The 15693-nt window shown below is 44.0% G+C and overlaps 1 protein-coding gene across 1 annotated transcript in view; it reads right to left on the bottom strand.

The window, feature by feature from the left end:
* Positions 1 to 1440: 1440 nt before the first annotated feature.
* Positions 1441 to 15693, bottom strand: part of BRINP1 (BMP/retinoic acid inducible neural specific 1) — a 208685-nt gene continuing 194432 nt past the window's right edge. The window contains exon 8 of the mRNA XM_002720507.5: positions 1441 to 3003. Within this exon, the coding sequence (XP_002720553.1) occupies positions 1863 to 3003 (1141 nt within the window). The 3' untranslated portion in view covers positions 1441 to 1862. The remainder of the gene's footprint in view (positions 3004 to 15693) is intronic.

Raw genomic sequence — 15693 nt, forward strand, 5'->3', positions numbered from 1 at the left:
ATTCTAAAGACCAAAAACCTATGTTACTATAAAGTGTACATGTGTTAAAAATGGCATAAAATAAATGGTAATTAATTCATAATAAATCTTGGAATATTAAAGTTGAAATTTACCACTCTAGAAAAAGAATCTCTTCCCCACCCCCACATACATTTAAGCAACCTAGATAATTCTTCACATTTTATGTACTGAAGCTTTCTTCTTTCACCATAGAATAAACTGCATCAAGGATGGTGTTCACTTGTTTCATACTATCACAGAGGATTTTGTATTTTACCAGGATAATATTATCATGAGAAGAACTGGAGCTAGTGGGTGAAGGTATGCAAACCTGGTCAAAGGAAGGAAGAATATTCTAACCACTAGATATGTGTAATAGGATAAGCTGAAGTGTGGGTTGTGGCTTCCCTTCCATGAAGGAGTTCAAGGAAAGCAGAAAATAGAGATAAGTAGCCTCCTGCCCTGGAATGGTCCAGTTAGTGAAAGGTGGTCATTTCTAATGATAATGAAGAGATATGCACATGGCAGAAGTTCAGATCATAATAATCATATTTTCTCTTTCCATCCTATAATTTTGCAGTTCTGTGTTTTTGTTGCCAACACAGAAATTAATAACTGGAGGCTTGGGAAGCACCTTCTGCAAGTACCACCTAGCAAATAAAATAAAATAAAATAATAAAATAAAATAAAACCAGAGTTCCTGAAGACCATGAAGTGCTATCTGGCCAAATCTTCTACAGGAGTGTACTGTGTGTATGTATGTGTATTCTGTGTTAATCAAAGGATAAAGTGTCACATTATCACAGATTCTGATGACCTCTAGATAATTTTTGTAGATGCTAACTTGAGGAATTTGTCTTGTAGACCAATGCAACACTAAAACTTAGCCTATTTTTGGTCATTGATTTTATTCAAACTAAAACTCTTTCATATTGAAAGTATTTCTAGGAAATATGAAACCATTCCTTTTTGAAGAAAGTAGGTGGGAGGGATACCCATACACACTAGTATGGAAACCTGTCAAAACAACCTCAGTCTGCAAAATACTTCATCCTTCCACAGCCATGTTGGCAGAGACAACACAAAAGTGGCCAGCATGATTTGGAAGAAGGTATGTTGCAAAGGGAGGTAAAGGTGGGGCTCAGGTTTTTATTCAGGCAGTAATATTATTCAGGGTGTGGTCATTGGCATCCCATTCCTCTCTGAGCCTATTTCCCAACTAATGAGCTTGAGGAGATGACATCTCAAGTTGTGCATTGTCTTGTAATGACAGGAATGTGTCTCTTCCCAATCCTACCTATTGGTCGGCTTCCAGTAATTTTAATTTTGGAGAATGAAGGAAGCCACGTGTATGAGATAGCACTGGCATTGCATGCCAGCCCTGTGTGAGAATGAGTCGAAAGAACCACAAGGAATTAAGCATAAAGAGGGAAGAAATCATAACCGAAGAAATATCTTCTTTATCTGTGTCCATTTCCTCCCACAAGGAAAAATGGCAGTGTCGGTTGTACATTACATATATCTCTCTTTCTTTTTAGTGTTTAATCTTAGCACCTGCACAGCAGAGATCTTTACAATTCATTGCATATGCTCTCCCCTTCTCCCCCCTCAATACAGCACCTGAGGCCTAAGAAGCAAGTTGCTCAAAGCTCCACAAAAGGCTGAGACCTTTCTTCGTGACAGAGTATAGAAATCACAAACATGCCCAACGGTTTTATACAGCTGCTAGGACGTCTTAGTTCCCAACACATGAAGATTTTCCTCCTTTTCTTTGACTATTAATTACATTTTACAAATTATTGTTTTGTTCGTTTTTGTTGTGTTTGTACATCAAAAGGGAAAGTCACAGCAAGGAGTCCGGGTTAGCAGAGTTTGGCTGTCATCTGGTCCGACTGTTTGAGGATCTCGGTATTGTAGAGGTCCAAGGCGTGGTTCACTCTGATGATCTCGCTGTTGGTGAGCTTCAGTCGGTGTTTCAGCATACAAGAGAACAAGTCCAGCTGGGGTTTCCCCGGGGCCACTGGAGGGGCCAGGCGGTTAATTCGGTCCCGAATATCCAACAAGAGGAGCATCACGGATGAAGAGGAGTAGAACTGACCGCCTTGCGTGTAGGACTGGTTGACCTGTTGCACTGCACTTCGGAGGAGGTCGGCGTTGAACCTCAGGCTGTATCCGAATACCTGCACATCTGATATCTTAATGTAGAACTGCCTCTTGGAGGGATCCGACAGGTCCACAGGGCCCTGGCCAGTCTCATTTCGCAGGAGGGTAGGTAGCCGAGTCCGACTACGTAGGTAGATGTGGACCGTCTCGAAAAACGTTTTCCACCTGTTGCCCAGCAAGAGAGTCCAGTTGTAGCATTGGCTGTTTTGGAGACGGATCTTTTCCCAACGTGGGTAGCCAAACTCTCCGAAGGGCATATTCCAGCCCTCAGAGTGGCTCCCACTGAATGGATTGACGTAGACAAAGAACATGGGGTCCAGGCTGCTGTTGCGCATCTGACAGATGCGCATGGACATGCCGATCACCATGTGTATGAAGTCCATGCGGTTCTTGTTGCTCTTGAGTGTGAGGGACATGCGCTTGCGCCACCGAGGGTCAAAGAAAGTGTCGAGGCGGATCTCGTTGCTAATGAACGTGGTGTGGACGTAGAGGCGCGAATCCATCTTCTGCAACAGGTACTTGAGCTCCAGGTCCTGGAAGTCCAGATCTGTCTCGAAGCTGATGAACTGCTCGCTCCGCTCCGAGTCCACGTTCTGTGGTTCACAGCGGCCTCGATACAGCTTGTAGCCCTTGTTGCAGGAGCCGCAGAGGGAGATGTTGGCCAGGCTGCACATGGCACAGCTGTTGTTCCCGCCTATGATGCAGGGGATGGGGCGCTGGCACAGCGTGGTGCTACCATGGCAGACGCAGCTCCTCTGGCTCTCCAGGAAGGTTCCCCAGAACCCATTCTCATTGCAGTAGAGAAGCGACTGTACCCTTGCAAGCCACTGCTGAATGGTTCTGGAGGAAAAAGAAAAAACCGAGAATGTTAAACACTGAGAGCGAGGCTGTGGGTTGTGGTTTTCCAACTAATAATGCAAATTAGAGCCACCAATTTCAAAGAATGACAGGACAGAATGGAGCCATTACAACAGAAAGGTGGCTGAATAGGAATTGTTAAGAATCACATTTTGGTTTCTTGTAATGTCACAACCCAGCTACTTTAAAAAATATATTTATTTGAAAGGCAGAGACACAGAAAGAGAGACAGAGAGAAAGGCAGGTATCCCATCCACTGGGTTATTCCCCAAATGCCCAAAAGAGCTGCAGCTGTTGGGTCTCCTACATGGTTGGCAGGGACCCAACTACTTGAGTCATCACCTGCAGCAGCTAATGTGCACATTAACCAGGAGCTGGAATCAGGGGTCAGCATTAGAGCTGGAACTTGAACTCGAACACTCTGATACGGAGTGTGGGAGCTCTAAGAAGTGTCTTAACTCCTAAACCAATTGCCTACCCCAAACCAGCTGTTTGACTTTATACTCCTAGTATTCGGTGTCCTCACTCATACCACGGGGAGATTGGAATAAATGTCCCTTGTTCCTACCAACCTTTGTTTCCAATAGCTCCAAAGACAGTTGATTCAGGAAATTAAAGTGTCTAAATTCAAATGGCCCTCCTGGATGACAACAAATTAAAAAACAAAAACAAGAACAGCAGCAATAGAAAGGTTCTGTGTTTTTTTAACCTCTTCACAGATTGCTCCCATGAGGTTACAACTTCAAAAAAGAAATTATATTTTATTATACTTGAGAAATCATGTTGTGCTCTCATGGTGATCATCTTCCATGATCCTCACAGTGGCTATTCAAGCTGCTACTCCTCTGTTTTTCTAGAGCTCCAAAGTCGCAACAAAGTGGTGCTTCCATTGCAACATATATCTCTAGGCCTCCCTCCCTGTGCCCCTCAAGACTACAAATGATACTGGAATCTCCACCCAAAGTCCAGCCACTGCAACACTGCAATGAAGATGGATACTTGATCAGATAAGAAGTAACAAAAGAATAGGTAAAAATATGTAAGGCAGTCAGCCTAGAGGCCTCTCATCTTTCCTCATTTCTGTGCAAGTCATCTCTTGGCTGTCTTCCACGCTACAAATAATCCTTTACATGTGTCTAGCACTTTTTACTCAGCACAGGGCATATTCGTTCGCGTTTCCTCATTTGAGCCTCACAACAACACCCTGAAAACAGCTTGGAACTTGAGGTCAGACAGGGATCACGTAAAACACTGGCTCTCTCACATGCAAGCTGAGGTAATACTGGGGAGTTTCCTTCACCTTCCTAATCGCCTCACCACAATGAACTGTTGTGGGGATTACATGCATTTTTATGTGAAGGCTTAGTCCCAAACTTGGAAGGCACAAAGGGCTCAATGAATGTTAACTTCTGTTATTCCTGCAAAGGGACTGCCAACTGTATTTTGCAGACATGGCCACAGAAGTTCAGAGCCGAAATGACAGACTCAACTTCATATGATCAGTGATTAGTCTCTTGACTCATGGCTATGGCTTTTGTTTATCTGTCAAGCAAGGGCCATGAACACCTTTCTTAAATGAGTGGTTTGCTGTGGTGATGTTGGCAGTAATGATGATGGTGGTCTTAATGGTTTCTGATCCCCATTTCATGAAGCTGGAGACAGAAGGTAATTTGCATGGTGCCCCCATGGTAGGAAGTATCCACAATCCATGTAATCTATCATTCCCACAATGATTAAAACACAAGCACCAAGGGCCAGGGGGAGGAAGTGCAGCTTAGAGGCAAAAGAATACTGGCCCAAGCAGAACTGGGAGCAAAGCTCCATCCCACAGTCAGGAAGGAGTCCCTTCATCTCTTTAAGCCTCAGTATCCATACCTAACACCAAGATAATGAAGCCTAGCTTAAGCAGCTGGTGAAAAGCTCCAATAAGATAATAGATTGAAAGTGCTTAGAAGAGCCTGCCATAAAGCAATTATGACAAAGGTAATAATAAAAAGTACTCTTATGCCAGAGAATAAGCTCTTCCTTTGAAGGTACTGACACTCGCAGGGATTTCACTATCTCTCTGGAATTTGAGGGAAACCATTTGTTATATCCATTTGAAAATGGATACTGTTGAAATGGCTTCCCAGCATGCTTTGCTTTAAATGAGTTGCTTATCAACTGAGGGAAAATGGCGGAATAATCAGTGCTGCTCCTTCAATCACTGTGCCTTTTAAATTCACAGAACCATCTCCGCCCCTAGCTATAAAAAAATCCCTAGCAACATCCAAAAAATGGTATTGAGACCCCTTGGCAGTGTCCTCTCTGGGCTCTGAGGCTTCACGTCGGAGGTCTCTGCTCCCTCACCCCAAGCCCCAGCACCCAGCCCAGAGCCCAGCTCCATAGATGTTTACTGAATGCATGAATGTTTGCTGAATGAATGTACAAAGAATATTAATAATTTTCTTATTTTTCATTTTAAAAAGAAAAACAAACTTCTCCCCTTGGGACTGCAGTATTAGTTTTCCACCCCATCCACCCACACAGCTCCAGGCCTTCCCGTCTCTGCTTCGTGAGACCAATCCTATTACAGCCTGGAGAACAGCAGCAGGCCCAGCCTTCAGCAAACGGAGCTAGAATAATAATGAGCTGTGCGGCTCCCACCTCCCAAACCAGAACATTGACTGAATATTGGGGGATGAGTCATCTGATATTTCTGCGAGCTGCAGGGGCTCTCCACACCGGTCTGATTGCGTGGTTCCATCTGACGGGAGCGTCATTTCAAAATGCCTCTTTCCAATGGCCCACACTTGCCCCTGTCACTCGCTCTCCAAATGACAGGACAGTGCCCCATTTAGAGCTCCTCTGTTCCCATCTGCAAGGCACTCTGTAACCCCGTAGAGCGCCCCCTTTCTCGTGTCTCATCATTGGGACCCTTTGTCAGCAGCACAGCCCCCACTCCTTGAATCAATGGTTCATTGTGGCTGAACTCTCAGAATCCTCAGTGGGGGAAATAAAAAGATGAAAGTTCCTGGTGATGCTGCAACAAGCGACGGGGCTAATGGCAAATTAGGATTCCAGCCCTGTCGAGCAGGAGGGATTGGGGACAGAGGCCCTCTGAGACGCATTAGCGAGTGGCATGGCACCTGCATCTCCTGACCTCAGAATAATCATGAGGTTGTGGGCTGCATCAAAGGAGGCATTAAGGATACAGCAAGAGGATTTAGAAAGGAGATGGTGTTCAGGGGGAGCAGGGAGCACGAGGCCGAGGGAAAGAGGGAAAAAGAGAACACAGTGGAGAAAGGTGGAGAATGGGGAAGGGTGACAAGAGGGGAGAAAGGGACTGGGTGTTGCAGATAGTGAGAAGATGGAACAGAGAAGCAGACAGAGGCTACAGAGAAGTACACACTGGAGGGGAGATTGTTGAAAGGAAGTCAGAGTGCGGAGGACAGAAATGCAGGAATTCAGCCAAGACTTCATTTGTCACAACACACAGATTCAGGGAATGTGGACACTGGATGGTCCATTTGAAGACGGGCTGGTCATCCATCCCCCACTTTTTCTGGAGAAGTAGAGTGGGGTGGACCCAAAATGGGGAGCAATGTTCCTTCTGAATCCTGATGTCCAAGGCCAGCCTCTTTACTTTTTACATACACCACTTTACTTTTTAATATTTCACCTTGAAGCATGATTAAAAGCAGAAAAACAAACATCCATTTGTTAGTTTCTTTTTAACACATGCAAATTCCAATAATGAGCACAAATTTCAATAATCAGCACAATCTCCTATATTTTCTCCACCTCCATTCAGTGTTATGACTAGAAACCATCAAGAGTTCAAGTTTCAATTGCAGGCAGTTCCCTAGAGCAAGTGAAGTCTTCTATGGCACACATCTACCAAGCACTCCCTGTAGAGTAGGCAAAGTGCAAGTGGTTCTTCATACTATTTCCTGAAGCCCCGTGTGCAACGTCTCGGTGTTACTGATGAAGATAATTAGTCCTTGAGAACGGACATAACCTGTACAAGATCAAAAAGTTACTACATGTTTCCACATTCAAATACCAGACTCTCTACTTTGAGCATGGGTGCACTATTAGAAATCATATTGTAAAGTTACAATGATAAGATGAGCAGAAAGGAAGCAAACCACAAAAAGATAAATAAATTGAAATAATGGAAAAATACTGAAAGTTTGAGTGTGCGAAGGGCCTATTATCATCACATTCCTCACTTATCCTGGACCTGCTAGCGTCCCTCTCCTCCATCCACAGATAATTGGGGATCACGGACAAGTGCATAGAGAGAGGCTGGGGACCAAGTGTAGGAGGGACTGTGATCTATAAATACCATTTCCCAGGCTATCTGGTGACAGCCTGCCTCAACCCTGGCAACAGAAAAGCATCTTAATAGGCCAGCTCCAGAGGGGAGGGTCTCACCAAGGCTGGCACAGCCCCTCTGAAAGGCAGTCAGTGTGAGGCAGCAAAGACCAGGTTTTAAAAGGCTTTTCTCCATCCCTAGGGGTCCACAGCATCTTCCATTTTCAGCCAAAGCTGAACTCCAATACGTTCAAATCAGCATCTTTCTATTGGAAGGGATTTCAATTCATGCTGACGACAAGGGATCAAAGAAGGGATGGGAAGAAGAAGGAGGAGAGACAGGGAAGCTGCATTTTCATTTCTAAAGTGCACAATTCTAGAGTCTGACTGATAGATGCCAAGTGCTCCCAGTGAAGTAAATTGGACCTATGACAGAGAGAACCTTCCAGAAGAAGCCTTGGAAATGGTCAGCCCATCCCCCTCATGTTTACAACCACGCACTGAGACTTGGTTGCTGAGGTAGAAAAATCAATGCTTCTTGAGTGCTTTCTGCATTGTGGCAGGTGTCCCTTTATGCAACATCAACCTCGGGAGATAGGACTCCCTCTCTATTGCCATTTCACTGATGGAAGTATTGAAGATCTGAGAGGGACTGTAAGTCATCCATGATCACACAGCATGGGCAGAGCAGACCAGAGTTCAGGATTTCTAGATCCAAACTCAGTGCTCCCTCAATTACTTGGCTGTACATTCCTAACCCTCCACACCCCAGACTCTAGAAAAACTGGGCTCAGAGCCGTGGAGACACTGCAGCTGCTCCCGTGAGGGCTATGTCTTGACCTTGGCCAGGATTTGCTGGCAACCTGGCAGGTCTCCCCAACACACAGCATGGAGTCACCATCATTTGGAGGACAGAGGCTCTGCCACCCAGGGCTTCCCATCAGCGCTTTCAAAGGCAGAGCCCCCCGGCGGGGGAGCCCAGGTTGGGAATCCTAATTCAAGCAAACTCCCTGCTGATTTTAATTGGTGGTTTTGCCTAAGATGAGGATGCAGTCCCTGGCCTGTGGCACATTAGGGAAGATCATACAAATCGAGTGCCAGGAAGAGAGAGGGGAGAAAAAGATCTCAGCAAAAATAGAAAACCCATAATCCATAACTCCCATTTGCCTATGAGGAGTATGTATTTAAAAGTGGAGAGAAAGTGAAAAAAATGAAACTGCTGTTCGGAATTATGTCTTGTGTTTCTTCTTGGCATTTCTTTCACATTGTAATGGGTGCCTTAGCAATTCTGTATGACTCCACGGTGTGCTCTGTAGGCCACAGACTCAACTGGGAAGACAAATAGTTGTTTCTAGGTGTCTGATGATGCACTGTCCTTAGCTCGTGCTGTGTGTGTATGTGTGTGTGTGTGTGTGTGTGTGTATTTTAAAGGAATGGTGCGGATAAATGATGCGCACATCAGTGGTGTCAGAATAGTGGGGCTCAACTGAAAGGAACCTCGGTGTATGTATGTGCTACTATGGACCAAAACTAAGGGACTGGCTTTGTGGCTCAGTGGAGTAAGAAGCTACCTTAGGCTGGCGCGGTGGCTCAATAGAGTAATCCTCTGCCTGCAGCGCCGGCACCCCGGGGTTCTAGTCCCGGTCAGGGCACTGGATTCTGTCCCGGTTGCTCCTCTTCCAGTCCAGCTCTCTGCTGTGGCCCGGGAGTGCAGTGGAGGATGGCCCAAGTCCTTGGGCCCTGCACCCGCATAGGAGACCAGGAGAAGCACCTGGCTCCTGGTTTTGGATCAGCGTGGTGCACCGGCTGTAGCGGCCATTGGGGGGTGAACCAATGGAAAAGGAAGATCTTTCTTTCTGTCTCTCTCTCACTCTCTATAACTCTACCTGTCAAATGAAAAAAAAAGTTTAAAAAAAAGAAGAAGAAGCTACCTGAGACACTGGCATCTTATGTGGGTGTCAGTTCGAGCCCTGGCTGCTCCACTTGTGATCCAGCTCCCTGCTAATGCACCTGGGGAGGCAGCAGAGGATGACCCAAGTCCTTGGGCCCCTGTACCCATGTGGGAGACCCAGAAGAAGCTCGTAGGGCCTGGCACCTGACTTCAGCTTGGCCCAGCCCTAGCTGTTGCAGCCATTTGGGGAGTGAACCAGTGGATGGAAGATTTCTCTCTGTCTCTCCCTCTCTTTCAGTAACTTTTCCTTTCACATAAATAAATAAATGCTTGGAAAAAACAGAATTACAATTGGCCCACTCTTCCTGTCATTTTCCCAGATAAATATTTGGTTTCAATTATTCCTCTCTTTGAGTTTCTATCGTTCCCTTAATAATGTGTTTTCCCTTCTTCTCTCAGTTCTTCACAAGATGCCAGCACCACATTAAGTGACTCATAACAAAAAGAAGGGTGAACTGAAAGATTTTATCATCTCTTACCATACAGAATATACTTCCTAACTTGGAAGTGCTGGGGTCTTGCTTGGCGAACACAGCAGGAGAGTGGAAGGAGGAATGTGGAGAGCAGCAATGTAAAAATTCAACAGGGTCTTTAAAATTAGGTTGTCAGGAGCTTAATTGGGGAGGGTTATGAAACAATTTTTGCAATTACATAGTTCTCTGTCAGGAAGGAGGTGACAGGCAACATCAGCTGCATATTCAAATTCAATACTTTGCTTTGGGGCATGGACATGCTGAAGACAGTGAAGGAGGGAGCAGAGGCCTCTTAGGAATGACAGAAGGGCTGAAACAGCAGGGTGCTCCAAAGCCAAGAATGGAAAGATTGCTTTATTCTTCCTGGGCAATAGGCAAATTAGAGAAGGAGAGACTCAGACCAAGAGGCTGCCAAGTAAGAACGGACTAATCAGGACCTAATTGGCCTTAACAATAATGGTCATTTAGATCAATGATCTGAAGAATGAGTTGCTTTGATCATAGGTGTGGGAATAAGCTGAGTGAGTTCTGAACCTGTTTTGCCACTATTTGACCTTGAATGACCTTGCTATTTAACCTTGAGTAAGTCATGTAACATTTTGTCTCTGTTTACTGATCTCTCAATTGGGGTAACTAATGCATATCTTGCACCTTCGGCTTATGACCTAGAATTGAGGATATCAAGCTCCAGGAGGTTTCCAGGGAGAGGAAGGTATAACTGACCATCAAACATTATCATAACTAAAGGCAAGGAATAACAATGTTCTATAAATGTTTCAGATAAAAACAGTCCTCTTGGTTACTAGAACTGCCCAGTTGGTTACAACCTAATATCCTAGTTCACTGGTTGTTCATGCTGCAATTTTAATGAATGCTGTCACTCTGATGCTTGCACAAGAAAGAGCTATGTGGGCCTTGAGTCAGAAAACATTGTGCATTGAATCCTAGCTCGGGTACTCATTATTTAACCTTGAACTAAGTCCTTTCTAGGCTTCCGTTTTCTCGGCTGTAGAAGGGAATTATAATATACTGGTTGCAAGGTTGCTCTGAGGCTCAGAAATGATAATGTTTATAAAGATCCTGATGTATTGTAGGTGTTCAGTGTCTCTCATGAAAATGACTATTATGCTTGCATGGAACTCACATGGTAAATTATCCCTTTGAAAACAGTAACTACGGATCCACAAATCCCAGGGACTGGGAAGCAACAAGTCCTGCTGGAATCAATTGAATATGAATTTTAAACAAAAGGAATCTGACATGTAATCTTTTTTTCTACTACAAAATTAAAACAGATGAATTGCAGGAGTAGGTATTTGACTTAGTGATTCAGATGCTACTTGGGATGCCGACGTTCCACTTCAGAGTGCTTGAGTTTGAATCCTGGTTCCACTGTTGATTCCAGTTTCCTGCTAATGTGTACCCTGGGAGGCCATGGTGATAGTTCAAGAAGTTGAGTCTGTTTGATACTCATGGGAGACATGGATTAAGTTTCTGGCTCCCAGCTTCAGCCTGGTCCAGCCCCACCTGTTGTAGGCATTTGGGGAGTGAACCAGCAGATGGAAGATCTCTTTCTCTCTCTCTCTCTCTCTCTCTTTTTCTGTTCCTCCCCACAATCCATCTCAAATAAATAAATCTTTTTTAAAATGGAATGTTATATATTATAAAAATTACTTCCTTACAAAAGGATATTTAAAAAGCCAATAAACACATGGAACTCCATTCATCATCAGAACAATGCAAATTAAAACTATAGGGGCTGGTGCTGTGGTATAGCGGGTAAAGCCACTGCCTACAATGCTGCCACCAAAGATGATCCTGGCTTCAGATAGGCTCAGCTCCGGCTGTTGCAACCATTTGGGGAGTGAAACAGAGGATGGAAGAACTCTCTCTTTCTTTTTTTTTTTTTAATTTATTTTATTTATTTATTTATTTTTTTGACAGGCAGAGTGGACAGTGAGAGAGAGGGAAACAGAGACAAAGGTCTTCCTTTGCCATTGGTTCACCATCCAATGGCCACCGTGGCCGGCGTGCTGCAACTGATGCACCGCGCTGATCCGATGCCAGAAGCCAGGTATTTATCCTGGTCTCCCATGTGGTGCAGGGCCCAAGGACTTGGGCCATCCTCCACTGCACTCCCTGGCCACAGCAGAGAGCTGGCCTGGAAGAGGGGCAACCGGGACAGAATCCGGCGCCCATACCGGGACTAGAACCAGGTGTGCCAGTGCCGCAAGGAGGAGGATTAGCCTAGTGAGTCGCGGCGCCGGCCTCTCTCTCTCTTTCACTCTCGCTCTTGCTTTCTCTCTGCCTCTCCTTCTCTAAGTGTGACTTTAAATCTTAAAAAAAAAAAAAAAAAAAAAAAAAAAAAAAAACCTATAGAGAGACTACACAATTTACCATTTTGCTAAAATAAAATTAAAAATACTTTTGGGCTAATGGTTTGGATGCCCAAATCCCATGTTAGAATGCCTAAGCTTGATCCCTGACTATGGCTCCCAATTCCAGTTTCTTGCCATTTCAGACCCTAGGAAGCAACAGGTAATGAGTCAGGTGGGAGGTCTGGATTGAGTTCCTGGCTCTGGTCTTCTTTCCCAGCCCAGTCCTGGCCATTGAGAGTATTTGGGCAGTGAACCAGCAGATGAGAGCTTTGTCTGTCTCATTGCCTCACAAATAAATTTTTAAAATCTAAGGTCTAAAATCAAAACAATGGAAAATGCTCATATTAGCAAAGATATAGAATAACTGTAACTCTCCTGCACTAGTGGTAGGAATGGAATTTGCTTCAGTAAATTTGGAAAACAAGAAATATCTATTAAACTATCTAGAAAGCTTAGTGTATGAGTACCATGTCCAGGCAATTCCACTCTGACTATGTATCTAACAGGAACACATATACAAGTGCACCAACAGACACATATAAGGTTGTAGTACTCTCTGCAATAGCCCCACACTGTAGACTACACAAATGGCCACCAGCAGTAAGACTTTCATACACACAATAGGACACAAGGATGACCAAACTACACAAAACAACATGGAAGAATCTCATAGAAGAGTAGAAAGAGGAAATAAGCCACTCACAACGAGTTCATACCATATACATGTTTTTGTTTTGTTTTGTTTTTTTAAAGGCAAAATTGACCTATGGTGAATGTGACAATGAAAAGAGTAACTCTCTTAGGGAAATGGTTTATAGTGCCCAGAGGAATTCCTAGGTGCCTTTGGTAGTGCAAATAATGCCCTATATCCTGATCAGGGTGCTGGTTACATGTGGATTTGGTTTGTGAAAATTAATGCTTTTATACACTTAGTATGTTTGCACTTTTTATTTGTATGTAGTACTTCAAGGAAAAATTTACAAAATAAGTCCTTTAAAGAAACCAGAATAACTATTAAGTAAGAGATACATTAGTTTTTTTTTTTTTTATTCCTTTGAAGCTTTCTAAAGCTCTTCTGTTTGTTCTTTAATTATTATCTTTACAATTTCTCCATATCCTAGGCTGGGTTGAGAGAGTATTATGAATCTCATTTTAACAGTATGAAAAACTGAACTCAGAGAGGAAAAGTCAAGCATTGATGGTCACTAGGGACTTGTCACATCACTGGGATTACAATTCACCCATGTGTGAGTTGATTGGCTAGACTGGGAGCATGGAGGTGGGAAGAATAATTGAGAGGTGGCCCTGAAGAAGGATAAGACAGAGCTATCCACAGAAATCGTAAGAACTCAATTCTATTTCTGACTCACTCCCCTGAGCCTCCAGATTCTATTCTGAACAGGAAGCTACTTCCGCGCCCCAGGAAAAAAAAAAGAGCAAAAACTAAAAACAACGAAAAAGATCTGGAAATGCTTATTTTCTTGCCTTACGTCAGCCAAGTGAGTCAATTGCCCTACTTGCCACACATGCAGAATAACAAACACGGATGGAAATGGAGATATGACTAGTGGTGTCAGCCTCAATACACCCTGCATAGCACCCTCGGTGAAGCTCATCCCCAGCACATATCTCCATGCCCCTCATCCAGATTGCACACCCTTTGTTTAACACCATGTTGGGTCTCGTTGCCTTCTGTTTTGCTCCATAAATATATGCCAAAGATATTCTTAACTAAAAACTTCATTGTCGCATGGTTGGGAGGGCACTTGTAGGCTCTTATGATTGACAGCTAGCTGCCTTGAGCTTGCCTGGTTTTATTTGTGTCCTCTATTTAATAGAACAATTTAATGCACATTCAGGATAAGCCTTTGCCACCAAAATTCCCCTCACATACACATATACACACACACATATACACAAAAGCAGGCAAAAATAAGAAGTCAGGGACTATCAGAGTAGCAGTTTGGAGCTGCCTATGCATTTAGAGTGGCAGAACTCCAGAATCCCAAAGCTGAATGATGCTTATCAAGGTCTGGTCCATGTGACAAACAGGAAAGAGTACAGAAATGTTATGCGACTTGCTTGTGGTCACACAAGGAGTACCTGGAACCCAGAACCAGAATGCTTCCCTTGAGGAGGACTCTGCACACTGCCAAAAGTATACATGGTTAATTTTTCTCCCAGACTTTTCTGAAATCTACAATGTTTTACCTGGGTAACTGTGCACTGGGGGAAAGGAAATAATCACAATTTTCAGGGATTACTGAACACTTGCTCTGAACTGACACTAATTCCAAGATATGAAAAATGTCACTCTGGGGGCTGACGTGGTGTAACCGGCTAAGCTGCTGCCTGCGACGCTGGCATCCCATGCGAGCACCAGCTCAAGTCCCAGCTGCTCTACATTCAATCCAGCTCCCAGCTAATGAGCCTGGGAAAGCAGCAGAATATGGTCCAAGTGCTTGGGCCCCTGCCCCCAACATGGGACACTTGGATGAAGTTCTAGGCTCCTGGTTTAAACGTGGAGCAGTCCTGTCCATTGAGGCCAGTGAACCAGTGGGTGGAAGCTCTCTCCTTCTCTCTTTAACTCTGCCTTTCAAATAAAATAAATAAATCTTTTTTAAAAACTGAAAAATATCACACTCATCTAGCAGGCAGAATGGGAGATTGTGGTGGTCAAGTGATCAAGGCAGTTATAGTTCAAGTCTATCTTACAGGAGGTCTGAGGGCTATTTCCTGTGGCCTTGGCCTAATTCCAGAATGGCTATTTGGGATCATTCCAGAATTGGAATGCTGGCAGAATCTCCTTCTTTCTCTCTTCCTGTTCTTACCCTACACATACACCCAATAAATAATAAAAGAACAGTAGCTTATTGGATATTCTCCCTCCCCCTTTAACCAGCTTTTGATAAAACTAATAAAGAACAATGACAACAAACAACAAAAAAGCATGTACCTAGAGAGAAACACAGAGCAAGGGGCATGAACCTTACTAGTCCACTAAGCAACAATCTTGATTGACAAAGGTCTAAATGGCAATTTTGTGTTATAAAATATTTCTTTACAGAGTCCCTGAAGAAGGTACTCCTCCTCTACTAAAATGTATAACACTACAAAAATAGTGAATGGAAACTCTGTTATATGTGTCAGTTGGCCACACAGCCTTTGATACTTCTGCCAAGTACCCTCTCTATAAATCCAGGCAGACCCTACCACAGCTTTGACCAGTGCCACAAGGTTGAATGATTCAGCAGTTTAGCAACCCAGACTTGAAGAGACAAGTAGTTTCCACCTTCTCTGTCTTGGGAAACTCTCTCTTGAGGTTCTGAAAGCTCTTTAAAGCACTCTGGTCACCCTGCTTGGGGTCACATGGAGAGACCTGAGCCATCTGTGTTAAGGTACTAAGCGTGTGAATAATGTGTTCTTGGAACCTCTAGTCCAGCCCCACTACCAGCTGAACACAAATCAGTAACTCCAGTCAACTCCAAAGGGGACAGAAGAATTGCCTAGCCACCCCAGCATGAATTCCTGATCCACGGATCTTGTGCATAATAGAACAATTAGTGTGTTA

This window comes from Oryctolagus cuniculus, chromosome 1 (genome assembly GCF_051225735.1).
Source record: "Oryctolagus cuniculus isolate XC-2025 breed Fujian yellow rabbit chromosome 1, ASM5122573v1, whole genome shotgun sequence".
NCBI classification, from domain to species: Eukaryota; Metazoa; Chordata; class Mammalia; order Lagomorpha; family Leporidae; genus Oryctolagus; species Oryctolagus cuniculus.